This window comes from Motacilla alba, chromosome 2 (assembly GCF_015832195.1).
Source record: "Motacilla alba alba isolate MOTALB_02 chromosome 2, Motacilla_alba_V1.0_pri, whole genome shotgun sequence".
In the NCBI taxonomy this organism is placed as follows: Eukaryota; Metazoa; Chordata; class Aves; order Passeriformes; family Motacillidae; genus Motacilla; species Motacilla alba.
Window position 1 is genome coordinate 4,171,534 of NC_052017.1, and position 25,479 is coordinate 4,197,012.

At 48.2% G+C, this 25,479-nt stretch overlaps 1 protein-coding gene across 2 annotated transcripts in view; it reads left to right on the top strand.

Moving 5' to 3' along the window:
• The first annotated feature begins 300 nt into the window (after positions 1 to 300).
• Positions 301 to 25,479, top strand: part of VILL (villin like) — a 35,390-nt gene continuing 10,211 nt past the window's right edge. Inside the window, exons 1-12 of one of the 2 annotated variants that reach the window (XM_038127602.1) lie at positions 301 to 902; positions 11,967 to 12,048; positions 13,546 to 13,620; positions 15,741 to 15,937; positions 18,458 to 18,566; positions 18,882 to 18,992; positions 20,404 to 20,603; positions 20,686 to 20,764; positions 22,119 to 22,217; positions 23,753 to 23,906; positions 24,898 to 24,998; positions 25,261 to 25,398. In XM_038127602.1, the coding sequence (XP_037983530.1) occupies positions 11,980 to 12,048; positions 13,546 to 13,620; positions 15,741 to 15,937; positions 18,458 to 18,566; positions 18,882 to 18,992; positions 20,404 to 20,603; positions 20,686 to 20,764; positions 22,119 to 22,217; positions 23,753 to 23,906; positions 24,898 to 24,998; positions 25,261 to 25,398 (1,332 nt within the window). In that variant the 5' untranslated portion in view covers positions 301 to 902; positions 11,967 to 11,979. The remainder of the gene's footprint in view (positions 903 to 11,966; positions 12,049 to 13,545; positions 13,621 to 15,740; positions 15,938 to 18,457; positions 18,567 to 18,881; positions 18,993 to 20,403; positions 20,604 to 20,685; positions 20,765 to 22,118; positions 22,218 to 23,752; positions 23,907 to 24,897; positions 24,999 to 25,260; positions 25,399 to 25,479) is intronic. The other variant, XM_038127603.1, reaches the window with a different exon arrangement.

Genomic DNA, 25,479 nt, shown 5'->3' on the forward strand with positions numbered 1-25,479 from the left:
TGTTCCCTCCATCAGCAGCACCACGCACATGGCAGGCAGGATCAGCTGGGAATGCCAGGAGATGTTTTTTTCCTCGGGTCATCCCCAGCCAGTGACATCAGGCAGCTTCAATGGCTGTGATATTACAGCCATCCTTCACAGGTAATTTTTTTCTCAGCAATGAGCTAGAAGTGTCCACACACAGAGCTTTCTGCTGCTGCAGGTGGCTCAGCAATCACTGCTGGGGCTGTCTGGTTTATCATTACTCCTCTCCCGGGAGGGCAGCCCAGTTAAACACTCCAATGCTCTGTTACATCCCCATTCCAGTCACTAAACCTGAGGGCAATCCTCACCCAGGGCTCCTTGCCAGCACAGGGACACCCAGCTCGGCCTTGCAGGGAGAAGAAGAGCAGGGACCTTCCCCGAGCACTTTTCCCCTTGGAACAGCTTTGCCAAATTTTGGAACAGCGACTGGAGCTGGAGCTCTTTGGCCCCAAGAGTTAACACAGCACTGAGCAGCACCACACCTTGCTTTGTCCTGCAGAGGCCGAGAAAAGGGGGGGGGGGAAATCCCCCCTGTGCCCTCCTAACCTGGACAAAACAGGTTTTTAATGAAAGCAGCCCTTAATCACCATTCAGCGAATTCAGAGCGGTGGATATTCGATGCAAACAGAGTTGGTTGAAACTCTCCCGCACCGGCTCCCTCTTTGTCCCTCCGTGAGCCTGGGAATGGGTGTGATCTCCGGGTAGGAGTGTCTCTGCGGTTAAGCAGAGGATTGAATTACCGAACAGTGCTGTTCCCCAGCTGACAAGGTAGCAGAACAGTGAACAAAAGTGCCCTGAAACTCGGCGGAGAGGGGAAGAAGGCGCTGGGCTTGGTGGAGAAGGGACACCTGCGAGGACAGCGCGCACTCTGCAGCAAGGTAAGCGAGGTGCCTGCATCCCTGCCAGCTTCATAGGGCCAGAACTGTTTGATGACTTTGTTGTGTGGCATGGTAACAAACAAAAAATTGTTATGTTTCATACTTAAAAAAAAAAAAAAAAAAATTAAAAATCCTGCCCTGTTGCAAACCAGGATGTGTTACTGGAAGGAGCCCACCCTGATTTACATCGTTTGGGGCTGGAACAAGCAGCTCTGAGCTTGCCAAGAGCCCGTCCAGGCTCTGTATCAGCTCCGAGGACACAACTTTTCCTTTAGCTCTGCACAGCCTGGCTTTGATTTCGTGCAGTAACCAATTAACAGCGTTTTGTCTGGGCCTGGATTGTTTTATGCTTTGCTGCCGTGGGGATTTCCAAAAGCTCGCCTGCCTTTGGGGCGCAGTTCTGGGTCCAGGCAGCCACAGAAAGTCTTTGGGAGTTCTCATCGATGGGTTTTTATTGTTATCTGATCGACAGATTGCTAATGGCCAGACTGCTGGGCTGCTGTGCTCTGTAAATAGAATGTTTTCTCATCCTGCTCGTTTGAGATGCGAGTTGCACTGAGATAAAATTGAGTTGTAATGGAGTTGAGCTGCAGGCTCACTTGCCAGTATTTTTCTTAGGCGTGCCTATTAGGAACATAAATATTTAACACAAAGGAGAGCTGATATGAATTAGCATCTGTGGGAGGTTCACGCTTATTCAAGGCTGCCCTAACGCAGATGTAAACAAGTGTTACAGCAGCTGAAGCAAACTGGCCCCGCCAGAGCAGCGCTTGGATGGTGAATCATCCAGGTGCTTTTTACACAGCGCAGCTAGAGGGGCTGATTAGAGCCTGCAGAGTAGAGATTAGACAATCAGAGGGCACTGGCTTTCCTCTTCCGCGGGGTTTTACCGTTCCCCCAGGATGCCAGGTGGAAGGCAATGCAAGGACAGGCAGATGAGAAAAAACTCTATAACCGTCCCGCCTCACCTTCCTCCTGGCAGAGCCAGGTGAGCCTCCCCTCCTCCTCCTCCTTCCCCTCCCTGCACAAACAGGATGCCTTTATCCTCCTCCAGCTCCCTTCTCACCAGCAGACAGAGGTCTCATGATGTTTTTTTCCCAGGACTTTGAGGCAGCAGTTGCCAAGGTCTCCCGGCTGGGAGCAAAGGTTTTGTGCCGTGGCTGTGAGCAGTGCCACCCTGATCTCCTGCTTTCTCCTGGATCTTGGGGCTTCTGCTTAGGTTGAGTCAATAAATCCCTGCTCTTGCTTGGCCAGGGATGCTGAAGATGTCCACAGTGCCTCCTGGTCTTTTCCATGGAGCTGTGCAAGTTTTTCTTCACTTTGAGCATGGAAGTTGCTATCTTTTCTGTTGTGGAGCACCCATCTTGTGGTGATCATCCCCAGCTGAGGAGGAGGCTGGCTTGGACACCTGCCCCATGCTTGGAAATGTGCTCGGGCTCAGCTGTGTGCTGGGGCTGAGTTCTGTGCTGGGCACATCCTGCTGGACCAAAAGCCTTCCCTCAGTTTCCACAGAGTTAAATATCTGGTGACCCCCTTGGAAGCAGAGCCCTGAAGTGCTCAGTGCAGTGAAGGCAGCTCAGGCACAGCCAAAATCTCGGTGTTTCCTGCCCCAGCTGCTTTTTTGTCACCCCTGGGGAACACTTATGCCACCACTGACCCTCCTCAAGGAGGGTCTTGACATTTTTGTGTCAGCCTCCTGAGGTTCTCAGTGGACTGACACAAGCCACAGGTTGGGCTTTCCATGTGTGAAATGTCCATCTGCCTGTGAAAGGACTCCAGGGTAGCCACACCACACCCAAAATACCTCTTTGTTTATTCACATATATTCTTCAGCCTCTGTTGTCCCCTCAGAGGAGCACATCCTTCGGTCACAAAGGGAAACACTCTCCCACAACTCATTAAAATCTCTCCTCTCATGAGCTCTCCATGCAATACAACCCTGGAAATGGGCCTAATTATGGTTTATCCTGGATGATTATACATTTCTACTGTATTTCCACCCATTCTGGGTGTGAGAAGGATGCAGAAAGGGGTGAATATTATTATTTAAAGTCTTTGGCATCTTTCACTCTGAAAAGTCCAGGCATCAGGAGATGTGCATCTGATTCAGTTGCCTTGATTTCCAAGGATCTCTGCTTGTAACAGAAACCCTCTTTTTGTTATCTGCCTTTATCTGAGCCTCTCCAGGCTTATCTGAGGCAGAGCTGGGTACAGTAACAGTGGAACTTGTTATTACCTTATATCCACGTCAAGGATGTGACACGTGGGGGACCTTAAATTGCATGGTTGGGCTCCATCCTGGGCAGTTCCTGTGGAAGGAGCTATTCACAGCAGTTGACCTCTTCTACCTAAAAATGTCTCGTTGCCATGCCCTGGGATGAAAGGAGAGGTTTGTGCCTGGCCCTTTATTTAAAACTGCTCTTACAAAAACAGCTGCACAGGGTAGGAAACAGGCAGTGCTGGAAATCATGTTCTTTTTTGGGTTGGAGAGACTATGTGGGTACCATCTTTCCTTTGGGAGTGTGCAGAGCCTGAATTACTGTCCTTTGTTGCTATCTCACCCATCCCAGTGTTTCAGATGCCTGGTTCCCTTCCTGGTGCTCAGACAAAGCTCCCCATGGCAGCTCCAGGTGAAAAAGTTTGTCCAGGATGAGTGACTCTGTCTGAAGCTGTTTCTGCAGCGTTTTCAGGGATGTTTTGCTCGCCTGCCTTTGTGCAGGTGATGTGCTGCTCTCCCTGCTTTCATTTCTGCCCAGAGGAGCTGAGTGGCCCCTCCAAGGTCCCAGGAGAGCCCAGAGCAGCCTCAGAGCCCCCTTGGGGTTGGAAGGGCTGGGTGACAGTGACAAACACCTCAGGTGTGGGGTGAGCACAAGCCTGGAGGTAACACTGCTGTGGGTGACTACCAAAAAGCTGCGTGGTGCTGGTGTTCCACTGAGGGGAGATCCTAGGGAGGGCTGGCTCTGCTTCTAAGGCCTTAAAGCTCAGAAAAGGCAACTCAGACTGGCTCAGCACCCATCCCAGTGGAAGCTTGGGCTGGGTTGGTTGGTCCCTTTAGTTTTGACACAGGTCAGCTGTCTTTCATTAGAGTTGTGTCAGCCAACACTCACAAGGGATGAGCTTCCCTTTGCTGCTTGAGAAACCTGAATAAACCTTGTACATCTCACTGGGCCAGAGATGGAAGTGCAGAGTCAGCCGCAGAGCACCTGCTTAGGTTCAGGGCTTTTCATTTGCAATCCAAAATGGAAACCTGCTTTGGTTTTTGTTTTGGTGGTGGTGGTGGTTTTTTTAATGGAAGTCCTGGGTTTCTCTTCCCAGCCTTGATGTCACGCTTGCAGGTCTGAAGTGGGACAAAACTGAAACCTGCTTTTTGGTAGTTAATATTAATGTTGCCACTTTCCACTGTGAAGCCAGTGCTCTGGAACCAGTTACTCCAGCTGCTCTGAGTGGAGGCAGAGCATCCCCCCTGCTCCATCACCACCAAAAATGGTCCTGTGGGCAAGGGCTTATTCAGCTGCACTCATTAAACTGTGCACCAGGGAAAAGCTGCTCTTGGTCTTGCTCACATACACATGCATGAATTCTTACAATAAATATAAAACTGTCACACGCAGCAGCAAAAATCCTAACCCTTACACTTGTTGTTTTGAGAAGGATGGGCCTGTTGGGGACTGACAGCTGGGTTTAAAGGAGGCTTTATTTATGATATTTGCCTCAGTTCATGCTGGCAGAATGTTGGGGCACGGTGGATGGGACTGAGCCCCAAACTCTGGGAGAGCAGGAGGGAAGTGTGGCAAGCTGGGCTCTCCACCCAGGGCTTTTCCTGTTAGGCCAAGGGAACAGCAAGTCCCTCCTGTCCAAGATTCACTGGATCTGCCCTAGAGCAAACACCAGGATGAGGGGAACCATCCGGGGAAGCCCTCCTTGAACTTGTGCAGCTGAACCTGACACCCAAGAGAAGGTGGATAAATCCCAGTCTCTAACCCCCTCTCCTCCCCTTCCTCCAGGCTCTGCATAGGAAGCTGTGGCCTTTTCCTCAGTTTCAGCTGGAAAAATGTAATTATTTTGAGGTTTTCTCCTTCCTGTAAGCTTTTGAAGAGCGGGTGATCCCCAGGACGCTCTTGCACAGGTGAACAAACACACTTTCTCTCCTCCCTGATGTCTCAGCTCTGGTTTTATTTAACCTGCAGCCATGGGGTTAAATAATGCTCTGTTAAAATGCTGATGGGAGAGGAGGCTAAAGTTTTTTGTGGAGGTGGTGAGTAATTAGGAGTTAGTTAGAACCTTAACCCCTTCCCTGGAAACCAGGAAGAGGAATTAAAATGGCTTGGCTTTCCTTCTGTGTGCATCTCCTGCCCTGCCTTTGGATGCAGGGCTGGCCCTGAGCCAGGAATCTCTCCCTTTCACCAGAGGAGAAAGAACTAAAAGAAAGGAGAGATTTGTTCCTGATGAATTGGCAAGCTGCCTGCTCACCTTTCCCTTGGGATGGCTCCGTGCTGTTGCTGACTCACAAACCCCACGGAGAGGGGCTGGAGGTGCAATGGATACCTCTGAAGGAGGTGTGCACCACGCTGATATTTATTATTTGGCAGAAATGCAGCTGGCAGCACACCAGCACAATGCTGTTGCAGTGGGCCTGTATGCAGAAGGTTTTTAACAGCTTCTTGTGCCTGTGTTGTTTTGTTTTTGTTTTTTTTTCTCATGGATCTTCAGAGAGAGGGGTTTGCACAGCAAGAGTTTATCAGTCACGGGGGCTGATCTCAGGAAGAGTTTCCAGCAGCTCAGCCTCTGCTGCTGCTGCTTGGGAAAGCTTTGAATCTTTCAGGGCTCTCCTCAGCCTGCAGAGATCCTGCCTGCCTGGAAGAGCCTCCTGCTTTCAAAGATCTTTTGGGGAAGAAGGACTTTTAGGGAAAGAATTGAGCCAGGAGCTGCGTGGGTGCTCTGACCCTCTGTGTAGGACACCAAGGGGAGCCTGCCAGCCCCACCTTCAGCCAAGAGGCTCTGCCTTGTCCAGAGCCCGTCACTGCTGAGCTCTGGGCTCCACATCCAGCCTGATGAATGTGGAAACTCAGACCACATGACTTGGGAGCTGGAGCTGAAGTCAGAGTTCTGATTTAATTGTCAGTGCATTGTTCCCACATTGTGAGAAGTTTGCTGGGACAATGCAGCTCCGTCATTCCCAGGACAAGCAGTCAGCTGGTAAAATTTTAGAAGGAAGACTCAGAAATAGCAGCAGTTTGGGGAGAAAAAAATCTGCTCTTACAAATCAGTTTTTCCCAAGACCATCTGCTTAAAGATCAGGCTGCTGGAACTCCACCAGCAGTGAGGTAAACAGAGGGGGACAAGGGGGATCATGAAGAGAGGTGTGGAGGGATGAGCAGTATTCCCTGGATGGAGTGAGGTGTAGAGCTAGAATTTATGGCAGGTGGAAATGCAGCTGCAGGGACTGGTCAAAGTCAGAGATAAATCATGAGATGCCTTCCCTTCTAAATCAGGAGGAATTTGAAGAGGGAGATGAGGTACAGATTGAGGGCTGGTGCAGCTGGGAAGGTGGTTATTTCCCAGCAAGCTGGTATTTCCTTGTGCTCTTTGCTTTTATGTTAGGAACAATGGAGGGACTGGAGGATTAGTGCAAAGTCCATCCTCACAAGGAGCTGAAAGCTCACAGCTTCAGTGGTTTCCTGGGAATGACCAAGGATCAGCTGCTAAGTCTGAGATGCCAGAAATGGCCAGGAGGTGAAGGTGCAGGTTGTAAGCAGTCACACTAAGCCAGAGGTCTGCTTCTTGTAAGGCTTGGGTTGGTGGTTGGAGATGGGGTAGATTTTCAGGGTTCAAGGGACGGAGCAGCTGGGTCTCAGAAACACTGGTCAGCTTTTTTCAGACAGGGCAAAATGGTTATTGCTCTTTCAGAGCCTGAGGAATTCCTTGGCTAGGTGAATCCAGGTTTCTGCATCCATTGAATTTACTGAATAGGGAATTGAAACCTCTCCTGGGCTGCAGAGCACTTACAGTTTGAGAGGCCATCATTAACATTAAACCATCTCCTCATTCCATGCTCTTATATCCACACTCACATTAACCTCAGCATCTCAGCCCACGAGCAAAGAACAGAAAACACCAATCTGCTGTGGTGTCAGGTAGCTCGTGGTGTGGTGATCCCTGGCAGCCATTCATGGAAAAAGGGGAAAACCTGCCCCACTTAAACCAGTGAAGTCCCCTCTTATCTCCAGAGCCCCTGACCCTGAGGAGAGGAGCACAAACTCAGCTCATCCAATCCAGTGCCCCATCTCAGCTTTTGATCCAGCACTACTTATGTCTTAAAAAACCATTCAAACCATTTCAAGAGCCATCCTGATGATCTTGTAGGGGATCTTTTCTGACCGGGGGGAGGTGGCTGAAGCACGAGGACCAATCCCAGTGTTTGCCTCATTGCCAAAGCCATGGGAAGGAGCAGCTTGCTGGAAGTGCAGCACCTGAGCAGCAGCTCCTGGCCACAGGGCCTGAGGAGCTGAGCCCAGCCACTCACCCATCTCATTTCAGAGACATTAAGTAAAGCCAAGCCTGCCAGCTTCCCTAATAAGCTGTTCCAATGTTTAATTGCCCACCGTGATCAGAAATAGCATCTTATTTCAAGGCCTGCTTTACGTAATTTTAGCTGCCAGGCAACAGCTCTTTCCAAGGAGGCTGAAGTGCTCTCTGTGGTCACCCAGGCATGTCTGGGCAGAGCCCTGTCCTTGGCTTGAGGGCCACACTGAGCTCCTGAACCTGGACCTCACAGGACTTGGAGCAGGAGGATGAGCTGAGCTGTGCCTTCTCTCCCATCCCCACGGTGCATATCCTGTTCCTTGCCCTCCCCACCAGGCTCCAGCACATGCAGCACGGGTTGGAGGAAGGTCTTACAGCTCTGAGTGTGTGAGTAGAAAAGCCCCATAGATGGCCCTCCCTACTCATGATTTTTCTGTGGCATAAAAGCTGCTTTTCTCCTTTTGCAACAGAGAAATAAAACACAGCTTATCCAGGCTGAGTGCTGAACTTCTGGACAGTCACTGTTCCTGAGCTGTAGCTGATGAGGCCCATGAGGGAACTCCAGTGTTGAATTTCACTCCTCTGGACAAAACAAGAGTTAACCACTGTCCTCTCTGCAAACAAAAAAAATGGCACCTACTTGGGCCCAGATGCCCAACTGTAGTGGAGACAATGAAAGCAATTCAACAGCCCCTGCTTTACCTCATCTAATGCCAGTCCAAGTATTCCCAATAATTAGGCCTTTCAGCCTGGAAAGGCTGGAGCCACAGCTGCTTCCTATTTTCCCAAAGCTGTACAGAGCATTAGTCATTTCACTGGGGCTTTTTTATTACCATGACTGCAGCGCCAAAACCCAGGCGAGCCAAACCAGCCTGAACTCAGAATGTGCTTCAGGAGCTGGAAATGCTCTCCTGTCCCCTTTCTGAGTCCCGCTTTTTCCTCCCCACCCAAACAGCCCAAGGCTGCCTGGAGAAATGTCCTGCTAGGTCTGGGTTCCCAACGTGGACCGAGCTGACCCGGTGATGGCTGGCACTTCCACCCCAGCCATTAATCATTAACCAGCCTTGGGAGTGACCTTGACACTTAATTAGTCACGTAGTCCTTCCTGAAGGTGAAGCTTTTCCTCGTGCTGTGCATGTTGGAGAGGGGATGAGGGCTGGATTTAGCAAGCAGGAGCGTTGCTGTGGTTTTGGCAGTGCACGAAGGGCAGTGGGTGTAAAGGAGACCCATCTGCCTTCACCCACCAGCTTTGCTGCCTGGATTGTGACAGGAAAAGCTTTGATTTTAGCACCTGGAGGTGTACATCCAAGTGCAACATCCAGTCAAGGGCCAGCCACCGACGTTCGGTTTCCAGGTTCTCTGCCCTCAGTCAAGAGCAGATTTGATCTTTGCAATTTCATTTATAGCACCTTAACCAAGTGGTGATGACCCAGCAGAGCAGCTCCAAGCCAGAAGTTGCCTTTGCTATGCAGTGGCCACCTCCCAGCCCACGTTCAAGGGGTGAACTTTTCTCCTCTTCCCATGCAGAAAGGAAGATTTCCCTGGAAATGGTGGCATTGGGAGAGGCTGGCCCTGGAGGTGGAAATTGAGTAGTTGCACGTTATTAACGTGGGGGCAGAGAGATGAGCTAGAGCTGCTTCTGTCCTCCCTTCAGAGCTAAAGCTGTGTCTGCCCTAGGAAGCAAATCCATCCCCATAACCAGTGATTTTCCCCAGTGAATTCCTGCCCCTGAGGTGGTTGACTCACACTTCTTGCCAATTTGCATTTCACCTAATGCTGAGCAAAACTGGTTTGACAGAGATAAGGGCTGCCCCAGACACTGCTGTTGAAACCCCACAGTGAATGCCCCAAGACTCTTAACATCCCTTTTTTTTCTTCTTTTTAAATTCTAAAAGTTTCTGCCCTTCATGATTTCAGCATAGATGGGAAGATTTCACTCCATAAATACCAGATTTCATGTCTGGACAGGAGTTGAATTATGGGATCATCTGATTAAAACCCCACATTAAATCATTAATGAAATGAGCTGTTTGATTATATATTCATATTCCTATTATTTCTAACTTGGCCACTGGCTGAAAGAAGCTGGAAAGTCCAAAGAAACAGCCAACCTTGTCTGTGATTCACACTCCCCCAGCTAAAGCACTTGGGAGGAAGGGTGGGACACCATTTCTCAGAGAAGTGGGGAGTCAGCACTGCTTGTGAGGTTTCAGATGGAGAAAGGATCCCCAGGAGTGGAGGAGATCCAAGACCCTCGTTTTCAGTCAAAGAGGTTTGGCTGGGGATCTGTGGAGCACTGCTGGCTCTCAGAGGGCTCTGTCCTACACCACTGCCTGTGGTCAGAGGAATCTCAGCATCCTTTGGGTTAATTTTTCCAGGAGAGGTTGGGATGCTAAGAGAAGCAGGGATCCAGCTGTGTCTCACAGCTGGACAGCTCTTGTTTCCTGAGCTGTTAGCAGGAGAGCAAGATGCCTGCTGCCTTCCACAGGGAGAAGTGTCAGTGGTGCTAAAAAACTTCATTCCCCTCAAATATAAATGTCTTTACTGGCTTTGTTTACAGGTTCTTCCTGTTTTGATGCTGGAAGGAAAAACTCCTAAATAAATGAAAAAGATAGCTGAGGGAAGGAGGCTTCACTTGGGTTTTTCTTTGATAGGGACCTTTTGAGTATGATATTAAAATAAAGGAGAGATCTTTGGCTAAAGATCTGAACTAAGACCATGTTTCTGTATTTAGTTCCTGATAGCCCTGTACTCCAGGGCTGTAGGTGAGTCAGGACACCATTTGGAGCAGTGTCTGTCTCCTCTGTGGACACTGAAATATCCTCCTGGATCTGGCTTTTAATCTGCGTGGGTGTCAATCACCTTTCTGGGAATTGAAGTGAAAAATGTCCTTTTTTTTTGTCCTTGCTGTTTGTTTTCCTGCCTGGAAGCTCTCTGGAGGACCAGAGAGGGAGCTGAAAGTTGCTGAATGTGTTCCTGAGGCCTCATGAACTCAGTCTCCAGCAGTCCTTCTGTGTCCAGGAAGGAATGAGCACTTCTGACTCCTGCTGCTGAGCACTGCCAGGCTCTGCCTGCTCAGGTAGCAGAGAGGTGCTGGGGCTGTGCTCAAAACACCCCAGGACACACCTGCACCTCCCTACTGCCTGAGCAAGGAGCCAGGGTCTGGAAGGTTTGGATGGACCAGTGGCAGCATTTTTTGGATGGACCAGTGGCAGCTCTTCCTTAGTGCTCAACCTCTTCAGGGTGACCGGCGCTTGTTGCTCGTGTTCCGAGCAATAAACACCTTCTGGCAGGGATCACACCTCTGCTCTTCCCCTCCTTCAGAAGAACAGTGAGCTGTGTTTTCTCTGGAGGCAGGGCCTGGGTTTGTGAGCAGGACTGGCTCACCAAAAGGCTGGTGTGGGTTGTGCCCCTGCACAAACACAGCCTGTCCTGCTGTGGCTGCTGCAGCAGAGCCAGCCCTGATAGGATCTAACTCCACGTTTTTATGGACCTTGCTTTGGGATTTCATTTGTTTCTGGAAGTTACCCTGTAAACAAGCTGGGTTCAGAAGTTGTTTCTTGAGCAAAAACCTCAGCAGTAGGAACAGGGAGCATAGCTCAGGATTGTCTTTTTTTTTTCCCCACAACTGGTAGGTATGATAGAGGATGGATGGGGGACCTCCACCCATCAGAGGGGCAGCTGAAGACACAAAAACCATCTCAAATATTCTCAAACACCTTTGTGTGGGCAACCTGAAACCTGCTTCTTCCCCATGGAGGCAGCAGAGCTTAGAGAGATGCTAGGATGTGTATAAAATAGACATTCTGGTTGTTGATTGGATCACTCTGTCTGCTGCTGTGCCTGCATGGAGCTGGGAGCTGGGTGCCCTGCCCTGAAATACCTGTCTGAATTTACACCTCAATATTGGCCTGAAGTAGAAGGGCTTCATTCCTTGGGCTCCCAGTGCCCCAAGACCAGGAGACCTGACCTGACCTGACCTGACCTGACCTGCAGTGCCTGGCCCAGGGGGGCACAGGACTCCTGGAGGTCCTCTCGTGTCTCCTCCACCCCTTGTGCCATGGTGGGCACAAACCAGTACTGGTGTCAGGTCCAGCAGCCCAATGGATCCTTTCCACCTGTTCAAATCCAGGGAAAATGATCCCCCACCCAAACAACAGTGTCCCATCAGTGTTTGCTGGGCTGGGATCCTACACTTTGCTTGGCCCTTCATGAGCGTGGAGAGCCTGGGAATGGGGGTTCATCCCACCTAACTGTTAATAGCAGAGACAGAGACACTTCAAAATGTGGATTTTCTGTATTAAACCTGCGCTGATGGCAGGAGGAACACAGCTGACCAGCACACTCATGTTGCATCTAATTATATATGATTTTCTATATAACTATATATGTAATTATATATATAATTGTATATATTTTATGTATTATATTTATATATTTATGTTATGTTTGTAAATTTTTATTTTATTTTATATTATTTATAGATAATTTTACATATAATTATATATAATTCATATATCATTTTCTTCCTTTGCCTTCTAGCTCAGCCTGCAGGATGACAGAGGGTGACACAAATCTCCCCACCATCGAGAGGAAGCTGGGACTGCAGATATGGGGCATAGAGGTAGGACAAGAGTGATGGCACATGTCCTCTGTCACAGTCATGTCACGTGTCCTCTGCACATCTGCGTGTTTATGTTTCAAGGAAGATTAATTCTTGCAGTAATCTGTGTGGGAAAAGAGGGTCCTAAAGATAAGATACGATGGGAAACAGACTGAGTATTTCCCCATGAAATGTTCAACATGTTATTGTTTTGGTTTCCTGCTCTGTAAAACGGAGATTGCAATATTTACAAAAGAAACAGGAGTGTGGTGGGACTGAAATAATTCCTCCAGCACTGGAGGTTTTCTCACCCCTTTTTGGAATCAATGCAAGGCTGCTTTAACACATCAGAAATTCCCTGTTTCACCAAGATGGGTTTTCCATAGGTAGTCTTAGTCCACACCAGCAGCTGCCACAGGGAAGACACCAATTTCTGCATCAAAGGCATTCCATGGAGTCTATTTGTACTTCTTCTTGCCTTTCCTACTCTGTGTCACTGCAAGGAGAGATCCTGCAGCTTTTGAGGGTGCCTTTTTGCTGGTGGTGGTATCTGATTTTGGATTGGACCCAAGCTGTGCTCAACTCTGCCTTTTCTGCCCCAGTTCACCAAGAACATTCCCCTGCAGTGAGAGTGGGTTTAGACTGAGGGGCAGAATGCCCTCAGGGGAGCAGTGGGAAGAGGCTCCAACATCTCCAAGTGATATTCAGCAGGTCACAAGCATGTTCCAAATATCACAGGGCCTTCACCTTTCCATTTCTCTGCAAAGCACTGCGCTGAGCTGCTTTCCAGAGGATCTGTAATTAGAGCTGAGTGGGTTCACAGGGGTCAAGCTGGTATGCTGGGAGACAAGTCAGGCCAGCAGAAGAATGCATGGCTCTAATTTCAGGGAACCTCAGAGCCAGCTCCAGCCCAGGAGCTGCATGGGGACTGGTGGGTGGCACAGCCAGGCACCTGTGCTGGGCAGGCATGGCTGGTTAATTATGCTCTTGTGCCAGAGGAAATCTGCAATTAGGGTCTGGAGGGGTGAGGGACCATCAATGTTCTCAGCTCTGTCTTTTCTCAGCTGTTTGCCCTGAGCCCCTAGCAGAGGGGTTATCCTCAGAAAGCACTGAAAATGATCCTGGAACTCATGGGCACTGAACAAAGAACTGTGCCCAAAACTAAACCTAGGAGGAGATGTGCTCACTCTCCTGGGAAATTCCCCACAAATGCAAGCTCTGGAGCACTGGGCCTGGGCCCTAGGTCTAGATCTACAGGATTGCACCAGGGCAAGGACACTAAAATATACTTGTCAGTCTGTCCAAGCAAAATCATCATTTCCCATTCTCACTCCTTAGTATTTTGAATATTTCCTCCAGAAGTGGTTTTCCCAGCTCACAAACTCAGCCCTGATTCTTCCTTCTCCAAACCCCGATTGTCACCTCAGTGCTTTGTGCACCCCAGCCTGTCCTGTTTCATACACACCAACTTCTGGCTCTTCACCTTTAGCAATGACCCCACCTCTGATTTCCTTACAGAACATGAAGATGGTTCCCGTACCTGAAAAAGCTTATGGGACTTTTTTTGAAGGAGACTGTTACATCATTTTGCACGTAAGTAAGGCAGCAAACACTGCTCTCTGTTGGGCAGCTGGTTCAACCCTTTTTATTTAGATCTGCCTTGGTTCCTTGGATATGCTGTTCCATTCCTGTCCTGTGGAAAAAGCACTGTTGAAGTGGTTGTGCCTGTGTGCTCACCATCTAATCAAGGATCTAAATTTCACATGGCTGTTGTGACAACACTGCCTGTTTAGTAAATCAGAAGTTCAGAGAAGCCATTAACTTAGTAATTCATTAAAAGTGTTTATCTTCCAATCAACTGAGTCATGCCCAGGCATGGCAAAATGACCAGTACATTCCTGGAAAACTCAATCAAGGCTCACATTTAAATGATTTATGAAGTCCTTGGGGGATGTGGGATGTGACCAGCTGGAGGGTCTCATTTTTAGCAGGTGATGTGGGCTGTGAAGATGTTCCATGTCGTGTGTCACGTTAGCCACAGAGACTCTGCAGCCCATCCCATGTCCCCGTAAGGACACTTCAGCCCCACCCAAATTTGGTCCAGACCTACCTGCAGCCAGCTGCACCTGAGCTGGCTGTGAAGGACTGCTGAGAACCAGCTCTGCTCTGTGCAAACTGCCTCGTGGTCTCAGATTTTGGCAGGAGGATGACGTGTTACGCTCACCTCCTAAAATCCCTTCCAAATCTCTTCATCTGCGTAGAGCAACCCCGGTCCCCTTGAACCCAAACCCATCATATGGTGGGGACCAGAAGCATTTCCCACTTCCTGAGTCTGAGTGTGCCTCCTGCAAACATCTCTGTCGGTGGAGAGGCAGCAACACCTCCAGTGCCCCACAATACCCAACTGCACACCCCCCATGTGCCAGGATGGGAAGGCAGGCTGGGATAGCAGCACAGGGTGTGTCTCCTGCTCAAATGCCCCACTCACATGCCTTTAGGGTACCTTCTGAGTGCTGAAAACCTGAGTTACAGGCCAATGAACACATGCTTAGAGCAGAATACTGGAGTCCTTGCTGGGAGCTGGCAGTGTAAATATGGATTTTGATGCTCACAGGCTGAGCTTCTGTTGCAGCAACTTCCCCAGGCAGAAGAGCCCTTCATCAGCCCACTATTCTCCTTTTCCCTGGAAGACAGGAGGGTAAAAACACTCATCTGTGTGTTCTGCTTTTTTACTGGAGCCTTTCCAAATAACGATTGTCCGTGGGACAATGGGACTTTGATCATCTTCAATAGCAATGTATTAAATTGAGTGATTTTTCCACAAATTAATTATCTGTGCCTGAGGAACAGAGCTGAATTTTATCCAACTCCTTCTGCTGTGTTTCGCTGTGGTATCACTGCACAAAGCAAATAAACAGAATTTAGTGTCAAATCCAGCTTATAAAATGAGCTTTTATTACCTTTCCCAGGTGTCCACAATGGGATTTAACACAGTGGGTGCAGAAAAAATAACTGGCACATCTCAAATAACACTGAGCACACCTTCTTCTCAGCCTACTTGCCTCCTTTTTCTTGGCTGCTGGAGTTTTCTGTAATAAGATGAATCCCAGCATGCACACACAGGCTCAGCTTCATTTGGAGTTATGTCTATTTTGCAAGTCAGCAGGAATTCGAGGCAGTTTGTGCTGCTCTGTCATGTGCTGTGAGAACAACAACAGGAAAGAAAGGGTAGCATCTCCAGGCAAATAAATAGCAGTGTGCATTGCATTTAAAAAGGTGATCTATGGGAAGAATCTGCTTTAAGTCTTAATATCAAAACGTACAATAGCAGGACAAGCTGAATACATTAATTGCACGGGCGCTCAGTTTTCCTTGTTAATAGGAGTTATAAAAGAATATCAAACAGAAACATCCTTCAGTTCAGTTTATAAAACCCATAAATTGCTCTGCTGAATAAGGAGAGCTCCAGGCTGAGCTCCCAGGGAGTACCTGAGGCTCTGTCTCTCTCCCCTTACCCAGGAGAAAGGCAGAACTGGGAGAGGGCTCTGTGGTCACTTGCAGCCCATCCCGTGTCCCCATAAAGATGCTTTAGCCCCACCCAAATTTGGTCCAGACCTACCTACAGTTTTCTGTCTCAGCTGCTTTTAATAAAATAAAAAAACAAAAAAAAGGTCTGTGCCTTCATCTGGACTTGTCCTTCCCATCTCTTCCAGAGCAAAAGGACCTCCCGTGGCTCGGCCGTGGACCTGCACTACTGGATTGGCAAGGACTCCTCCCAGGACGAGCAAGGCGCCGCGGCCGTGTACGTCACCCAGCTGGACGCGGCGCTCGGGGGCAGCCCCGTGCAGCACCGTGAGGTGCAGGGACACGAGTCCGAGACCTTCCAGAGCTACTTCCGCCACGGCATCATGTGAGTGGCTCCAAGTGACCCACAGCAAGGTGGGCTGTGGCCCCCGGGGTCTCTGCTGTGGGTTGTGGCCCCCGGGGTTCCCTCTGCTTCTCTCTGTGTCTCAGAAATATCCATATCTCAAAAATGTGAAAAATACAGAATTCACAGAATGATCAGATTGGAAGAGACCTTCAAGATCATCGAGTCCAACCCAGCCCCAACAGCTCAACTCAACCCTGGCACCCAGTGCCACATCCAGGCTGTGTTAAACACACCCACGGATGATGACTCCACCACCTCCCCGGGCAGCCATTCCAGAACTTTATCACTCTTTCTGGGAAAAGCTTTTTCCTGCTCTCCAGCCTGTATTTGCCTTGGTGCAGCTCTAGGCTGTGTGCTCTGCTTGTGTCAGCGCTGCCTGGAGAAAGAGCCCAGCCCCAGCTGAGCACAGGCACCTTTCAGGAGCTGCAGAGAGTGATGAGGGCAGCCCTGAGTCTCCTTTCCTCCAGGCTGAGCACCCCCAGCTCCCTCAGTGGTTGCTCTCAGGGTTTGTGTTGCCAGCCCCTCTCCAGCCTCGTTGCCTCCTCTGGATGGACTCAAGGGTCTCAATGTCCTTCCCAAGCTGAGGGGCCAGAGCTGGGCACAGCACTCGAGGTGTGACCCCATCAGTGCTGAGTACGGGGGAAGAAGGACCTCCCTGGGTCAGCACTGATGCTGATTAAAATTCAGAGCAAAGAATTCCCATTTTGAAGGAATTACTCATAACATTCAGTCTGGAGCCATGGCGTTCTGTTCCATTGGTCATTTTCCCAGATATTTGCAGTAATTGAATCTTAACCTCCTTTTTGTTCACCTCAGGGTCTTCATTCCTCTCCTCCACAGATTTTCAAGTGCCCATTCAGAGCACTTCAGACTAATATCCACCTTCCATTGAAGTGCTGATTTGGCTCATACTGGGTGTAATATTCCTGTAGTGGAAGGAAAAAGTGACTGAACTTCTGTCATCTAAAAGATACTGTTGAATATATGATATGTTGATATATTGAATCCAATCCCAGAGTCTTTGCTCACTCTGGGGTTTTTGGAAGGACTCCGGTTACTGTCCTCCAAGGAAGATCTTCATTGGCAATAAACAGCCTGAGTGCTTTGGTTTCAGACAGCTGAAGGAAACTCGGATGATCCTGGGTCAATATCCTCCATCCCAGTCTGGCTGGATATCTCTGTCTTGTGCATCTCAACAACCTCTCATGAATCTCCTCAGAACTCTTCTGAGAGAGAAAAGTGCTTTTAGCCTCATCTTGAAGATGAGTAGGGGACAATGAAGGACTGAAAATCAGACCCTCAAAACCAGTCTGGAAACCCATCTGCCTCTGAAATCAGCATGAATTAGAATTCATCTGGGTCTAAACCACATCCCTGTGGTCAGTGAGGAAGTCTGAGGCAGAATGAGAAATTAAAGCAGCTCTTTCCACATCTTGGCAGGTGGACTAATTGCCACAGCATCCTTCTGTGGATATCTTTAGCTGGGCCAAACAAGTCTAGAATGCTGTGAGTCACATTTCTGACCACATTAGCCAGTAGCTTTCCACCTACAATAAAATACATCTATTACCCACATGGCAAAAACTGCAATCAACAATTGTCTCTTTTTTCATCTAAATGGCAATTGCGTTGTGTCAGTTATTAGTGTAGTGTGAACAATGGATCTGTTCTCTAAAATGGTCTAGGATATGTAAGAGTGGGTTAGAATCACCCAGAAAATATTAAAAGGGCTGTAGGATTTCTGTGGGGGGTTGTGCACTCTCATGATTGTGCAAAGTTGCCGCAAGAGAGGGAATGGCATTGTGGCACGAGGTGATGACAGTGCTGAGAGTGGCTGCTGCAAAGTGTGTGTGTGTGTGTGTGTGTGTGTGTGTGTGTGTGTGTGTGTGTGTTCAAGGATGGAAGAAAAAAATGGGGAGGTAAAATCTGAGAGAAAGACAGTGTCCTGTAAGTGTTTGCAGTTTTGTTCTGCTTCTGGCCACAGTTTCGTGTCTAAGCTGCTTTTAATAAAGTAACTATTTTGAATTAAAAAAAAAAATTAGCAAGACGTTTGTTTTCTGCCAAGTCTGTTTCATATTTTAATTGAATGCTTATGGAATATTTCAATTTTGGGATGCCACTGCCATGATCAATGGGATTTTCAGTTTGGTTGTGTTACAATCCCATTTCCATCCTTGACCTGCATGTTCATCTTCTCCCATGATGTTTAATGCTTGGAATCAATGATCTTAAAAGTCTTGTCCAACCTAAATGATTTTTTTATTCTGTAATTGTGTGCGCAGCAGCAACACAACACTCATGAGAGGCAGACAGACACCTTGATAAGGACCATGAACAGCAGCGAGGCAACACAGCATTTGCCACTGTAGTTTTAGGATTTTGAGATTATTTTTCCTCTAGATTTTTCAGTTGCCACCAAAATCTTGGGATGTTCTCAGAGGATAGAGGGAAAGGTATTTTCTAACCAGCTCTAACTCTTTATTCTCTGCTACACAACAGCTACAAGAAGGGAGGAGTGGCTTCAGGATTTAAGCACGTGGAGACCAACATGTACAACATCAAGCGTCTTCTTCACGTCAAGGGCAAGAAGCACGTGTCAGCCACAGAGGTAAGAAGAAGACCCTACTCTTCTTATGGATCATTTCTCCTTCCCCCTCCTCCTGAACTCATTTTTGAGCAGATTTGCCTGGTGGGTATCTCATTTCTGCTCAAGAACTTCTATTTCAGGACAGTTCTCACGTCCTCACTTGAGGGTTTGGTGTTAACGCTGTGCTCAGTGAGGAGCTGAGTGCCAGCAGAATGAGCAGTCACTGCAAACCTGTTCTTACATCCCCAGGGACAGGTTTGCCATGGCTGTGACTTGTCACCTGCAGCTCTCCTTGTCCTCCCCACTTTGCCAAACTCTCTCATTTCCCTGTGACAGGTAGCGCTCTCCTGGGACAGTTTCAATAAGGGAGATGTTTTCTTGCTGGACCTTGGTAAAGTGCTGATCCAGTGGAATGGACCCAGCTGCAGCATTGCTGAGAAATCCAGGGTGAGTACAGGCAAAAGCCACTTGGTTTAAGGTGGCATTTTTTTGATGCCTAGGGAAAAAAAAAAAAAGAAAATAAAAACTCAGAGTGCTTTCACAGTGAAAATCTTATGACCAACAACATAGATATGACCAAATAATCATAAATTTTCTACTTGCCCATCTGCTGGTTTTAGAGGCCCATGGAACTTTGCTCCAGTTCAAACGTGGCCTCAGGTTGCATTCCACAGGCAGACAAGGGCACATCACTAGTTCGAGCCCCAGAAAGTCATCCAGCTCCCTCTGGAGCTCATCTCCATCCCTCTGTGCCCTGTTGTTTGCATGACATAGGATTAGAAAGTCAGCAACTCCAGTAGGTTTAGCTACAGTAGCCACCCCAGGGTAGATTAATTTTAATTTTTTGTTTACAGCATCAACAGGGAATTCTGGCTTGGTTAGTGTGAGACAAGCAAGAAAACATAACCCAGGTGCTGATAGGTCAGATCTATAGCCCTTAAGGCACTTTGCAAAGGGATCATTACCCTTATTTTACTGATACAGGAATCAAGATACAGAGATCTAATAAAGCAAGATACAGCAACAGGTCATCAGCAAAGCTGGTGGCCAAGCTTGTGGTCATTATAATATTAAAAGGCAGATGGGTCTGCTCTGTGTGGGGTGTCCCCTGATGAACTGGGAGAGGGGAATCTCCACAGGGAATGCCATTTTTTGGGGCACAGTGGAGATCCTGTGGATGCTGAAGAAGACACAAAGCAATCCTCAGCACAGGAGGGGGAGCAGGTTCTTGGCTGCTGGGTTCATCTCAGGCCTCAAGCAGGTCATCCCCTATGTCTGATGAAGAAACAGGAGATAAAGAGAGGAGTCTTTCAAAGATATTGCAGTAAGAGTCATGGGAACAAAAAAAATTCAATTGAAGATGGAGATTTCAGCCTAATTAGCTGCTTGACATTTCATGCTGCTTTTTTCACAGAAGACATCCACGTTTTTTGAGCACTTGAAACATTTAAATGTAAAACGTCACCGTGGGGCAGCCGGGGTCCTGCAGCTCTGCAGCATCCTGCCTCGTTGGCCTCAGCATGTGTCCATCTCTCCCCCAGACCATCCCAAAGGACCATTGGACCTGCTGGTGAACAGTCACACGCAGACAGTGCCTATTGTGGCTCCCACATGCTTGTGCCCTGCGGGAGCAGCATCAGCAGCGACTACAATTAGCAATATTTTCCTTTGAGTTAGTTAATAATCAGGCATTACAGACATATCTGCTTCTTTAATAGCTAAATTTGGAGGCCACTAGGAGCTTCAGGGAGCTGTGGTAATCTGGCTAGGGCTGTTGGTTCTCAGTCACTGCTTGGGGTCTGGGGCTCTCTGGGTTTGGGGTGTGTGTCAGGACTTATCCCTGTGCGTCCTTGTGCAGGGTCTTGCTTTGGCTCGGAGCATCAGGGACAGCGAGAGGGGCGGCCGTGCTCAGATTGGCATCATTGACAACGAGAGGGACTCCCCAGACCTGATGCAGATCATGAGGATGGTGCTGGGCGAGAGGCGCGGGGAGCTCCGCGACGCCATCCCCGACACCAAAGCCGACGAGCTGCAGAAAGCCAACGTCCGGCTCTACCAGTGAGTCCTGGGCTCCAAACCCCCTCCCTTCTTACAGGGGGCTCTCTGGGGTCTAACTCAGCTCGGTGGCTCTGTCTTGCAGTGTTTATGAGAAGGACAATGACCTGGTGGTGCAGGAGATCGCCACCCGGCCCCTGACGCAGGATCTGCTCCAGCACGAGGTGAGACAAAGCCAGAGTGGCCTTTCCAGCAAGAAAAGGAGGCTGTGGCTCACTTTGTTTTCAGCTGAGCACCTGTTTCCTGAAAATTATCAGGCCTTCCAGCAGTAGGAGAGCTTAGCCCTGCTGTTAGGTTAGGACAGCTTAGCCCTGCTACAATCTCAGCAGCCGGAGGTAGGTGGTGTGCTGAAGCTGTTCCAAGAAGAGATGGCAAATTGATGCTCTCAGCCAAGGATTATATTAGCTTGGCAATCACAGTGAGGGAGAGCTGCATACCAGGAATAAATTCCAGATGGAACGAAGGCTTCTTAATACCTGATGTTCAAGGATAGCCTTCCCTCTGCTGACTCCAAAGCAAATAAATACTCTGCTCACGAAACCAGGGAGATTTGTTGTCCTGCCATGGCAAGTGGCTGGTCTCAGTGACCCACCCTGGAAGGAGATTTCCTGACAGACCCTCTGTGCAGAGTTTTTCAGAAAACAGAGGCTTTTCCTCTGACTGAAATTTGGCAGAGAATTGCTCATCCTTAATTCTCTGCAGTGCAGACCAGCCTATTCCGACGCAGCGCTGTGCTGCAAGGCTCCTGCTCCCCTTTTCATCCTGATGCCAGCCTTGTTAAACTCTCAGCCTCCCTTTGCAGACATGTAAAGCCCTTTTTCTTCTTTCATAGTTCAGTTTGGAAAAGGAGCAGCCTTTGGTCCCACAGTGTGTTTGGAGCACCAGCTGTCTGCAGTGGGGATGGGCTCAGCACACCCCCTCATTCCCTTTGGGTTCGGGATCCTGCTGCGTTCACAGCAATGCAACACTGAGCTCCAGATCAGGGATCTCCATGAGGACAAAACATGCATGCAGAAGATGTCTAACTTGGACCTTTCCTTCTCCTTCAGTAGCAGATTTGGGCATAAATGCAGGCAGCAGCAGGCTAGGGTAGATATTTCACCGTACACTACTCCTGGCCCTTTTTAGAGCTGGTGGGGGTTTTTGTTTGAGAACACCTCCTCTGAGGTGGCAATAGACAGTTTTGAGCAATCCCTAAGAAAAATACATACTTCAACTAATTACAATTATAAATCAGCAGCCTGGGCCAGGTGTGCCCACACCTATGAACCCCTACCCTGTGGGGCTGGTGGTAGTTGTACTCAGTTTATAAACCATAAGAAATTCATCCTCTGTCACTTCTGATAATGGCTGCGCCAGGGTGAGAGCTCTGCCAGGCAGAGAAATGAGCTGGATATGCATCTAACTTAAATCTTCAACAAGGATCCACCTGATTGGGCTACAAATGATGAGCTTTTCCAGCACAGAGTTTTTCACGTTTGTTTTTTTCTGTTTCCTGTTTTTTCGGTGTAACCTCAGGACTGCTACATTTTAGACCAAGGTGGCTTCAAAATTTATGTCTGGAGAGGAAAAGCCTCCAGCCCAGAAGAGAAAAAAGCAGCATTCACTCGAGCTGTGGTGAGTTGTAATAGAGTGCAAACGATGTCGTGGGCGGTTGATATGTGCTGATCTAGATCTGACCACTAATTACAATTAAGTGTAGGTCATGGGGAGCTGGCCTGTGTAATAACAGAGAGAGTAGTTGAATGTCTAGGGGAAGCATAATGGCATAAATACAAAATTGTTAGTCATCAAATTGTGCTGGGACTAAGACCTGCCACTAAAACTAAGAAAAAAATGGATAATCAAGCATAAAAGAAAATACTTTTCCACATGGTAAATAGTGAACTTCTGGGAACTCTTGGTTCAAGGGATGGTGGAGTCAGAGAGGATCAGCAGGGTTAAGAATCTGACCAAAAAAGGTGCATAAACAGATAATAAAGGGGCTCTGACATCCATATGTTATTTTCTGTCAGAGCATTCGTCATCTCTTCCTCTCAAAAAAAATTAGCCTCAAGGGAGACTGAGCAAGTAAGGTATTTGGTATTTTTTTACAAGTTAGCATGTTGAAGTGAAGACTGTGACAGAATATGGCTTTTAATTAGACATTTACTTATGGGAAGACCATAAATGGCTTCATCTTCCATGAGGTCTAACTAGGAGATACTGAACTTCAGTGGGTCCACCTTCAGTAAGGTCCTACCTGGAGACCCCCAGCTTCAATAGGATTGCACCTATTGTCTCAGAGAAGAAAAACTTAGAAATGCCTTAAAACTTATCTCACTGTCCTCTGTGCTCCTTTCAGGAGCGTGACTCAGACTCATTTTAGTAGGCAATCATCTCTGCAAATTCTGGCCCTGAGCTACACATGTAGAACAAAAGATATGTCTATCTCTCAGTGTGGCAGGTGGGAGGGATGGGAGAACCATCTGCTCTGCTTTTCCCTGAGGGCAGTGTGTGGCTGCAGTTTTTACAGTAGAAGTTGGATGTTCAGAAAGCCACAATCAGGCTCCTTCCCACAGCTGCCAGCCCTGCACCTCGGGTCAGCCTGGAGCCTTCTGAGATAAACACAGGAGCAATTCCCAAAACTGAACAAGGATTTTGGCATTGTGGCCGAACACAGAACATTTTCTTCCCACTCATATTGCATCAAGCAGCTCTGTTGAAGTAGCCGTTTAACTCAATGGTAGCACTATTGCAAAGAAATAATACGGGTTCAGGGAAAAAATAGAAAAAAGAAGAAAAAAAGATTTGTGAGAGTTTAGTCCCTTCAGAACAGACTTCACGCTCTGGGGGTGCTGAGCTGTCTCCACCCCTTCACTCCCATGCTCTCTACCAGGCTACAGGCAGAGCAGTTTTCCTGGCTTAGAGAGGGACAAAAAGTTTGGAGAAAAGGGGTCGGAGTAGGGATCAGTCCCCTAAAGACAGAAGTAAACATGGATACTACAGCAAGAGTCTTCAGTCACTTCTGATTAGTTCAAATGCAAATCTTGGGCTGAATCCCATCCTGTGTTCAGTGAGGGACACTCTTCAAGCTGGTTCAGGTCCACACCCCTCTTCTCATGCCTGTAAAAAGCAAAAAGCTCACTAATGAACTTCCTGAACCCCACCAGGGCTTTATCCAAGCCAAAGGCTATCCTTCATCCACCAACGTTGAGGTGATCAATGATGGAGCAGAGTCAGCCATGTTCAAACAGCTGTTCCAGAGGTGGACAGAAAAGAACGAAACACAAGGGCTGGGCAAGGTCTACACTACAGGAAAAATTGGTGAGCATGTTGGTCCTGGGTTTGTCCTTCCTACCTGTGCTAAGCAATAGCTGAGGGAACATCATTCACATCAACTGTCTCCTGCCTTCAAGATCTCAAAAATCTAATGTACACTCTCCTGGTGCCTTCTATTTTCCATCTTCTTCAGTAGATGGAAAGGATTCATGAACTGAATGACATTCAGCTCTCCTGAGTTTTCTTATATGAACCAAATTGCCACTTACTCTGAATATAAATGCTGGCAGAGAGTCACTCCTCTCTGAAGGATTGTATGCAAAATTTCCCACTTGCAGATCTCCCAAATTTCCTTTATAAAGGGCTAATGCTGAGCCTGATAAGGAGTTCTGCTTTCATTTACACTGGCATCCATCCAGTCCCCTCCTGACGTCAGTGGAATGGTGCTGTATTTACACTGGGTGTAAGTGGTGTATTTATCACACTGCTGAAGGGAATATTACAATGCATTAACCCCAAAGACTAAACAATTCCAAAGAGAGAGAACTTGTTGATGAGTGATGGGAAGGTGACAGAGATGCTGAACGTCTCCATCAATAACAGCTTGAGAGCAACAAATCTCTTTCCCTTGCAAGTTCTCTCTTTTCTCTCCATTTCTCTGTGCTGTCTGTAAATACTCTCTTTCTTTGTCATGAGCTGGAGAAAGGAAGGCATTTTATTTGTGAAATCAGCATTTTAAAAGGAGAGAAATATTTATAGATTTGGAGAAAAATTAAGATTTTTCAGTCAGGAGACTAGTAATATTTTTACCAGCTAACCATCACTGGAATATGCTGTGTGGCCAATTCCAGCCTGTCACAGGTCAACACTGAAGTGGGTGAGCTCTTGCATATTCCAAAATCAGTGTTGGCTTACTGGGGGCAGGAGTGGCTTTTTGCAAACCTGGACCGGGTTTTACTTGCTGGGTGAGGGTCGTGGGATGGGTTTGTGTCGTGCATTCACTGGGTTCTTGTTTTTGTTCTGCTGGTGCACGCAGCCAAGGTGGAGCAGGTGAAGTTTGACACCACCCAGCTCCACGCCAGGCCTGAGCTCGCGGCTGAGCAGAGGATGGTCGATGATGCCTCCGGGGAGGTCGAGGTGAGAGAGCTCCTCTGGCTGACAGAGGCTGCAGTAATCAGCCTGTTTCCAAGCATTGCTTGGTTTGTTCAGCTTGGGGAGGCTGAGGATGGACCTCATGGCACTCCACAGCCTCCTCACGAGGGGCGGGCACTGATCTCTTCCCTCTAGTGATGCAACCTGAGGGAGCACCTGGAGCCTCAGTGGTGTGGTAGCCAAAGTGTTGTGCTCTGTCCTCACCTTGACTCCACTGCTGCTCACCAAGATGTTTTTTGTTCCCAAGGTGTGGAGGATTGAGGACTTGGAAATGCAGCCGGTGAATCCCAAGATGTACGGGCAGTTCTATGGGGGTGATTGCTACCTGGTCCTGTACACCTACCTGAGGTCAGGCAGACCCCACTACGTCCTCTACATGTGGCAGGTAGGTCAAAGCAGAACAGAGGGCACTGTGCTGTGCCTGCTATACAAGCCTAATGCTGAAGGAAGCAATTGCACTCAAAAA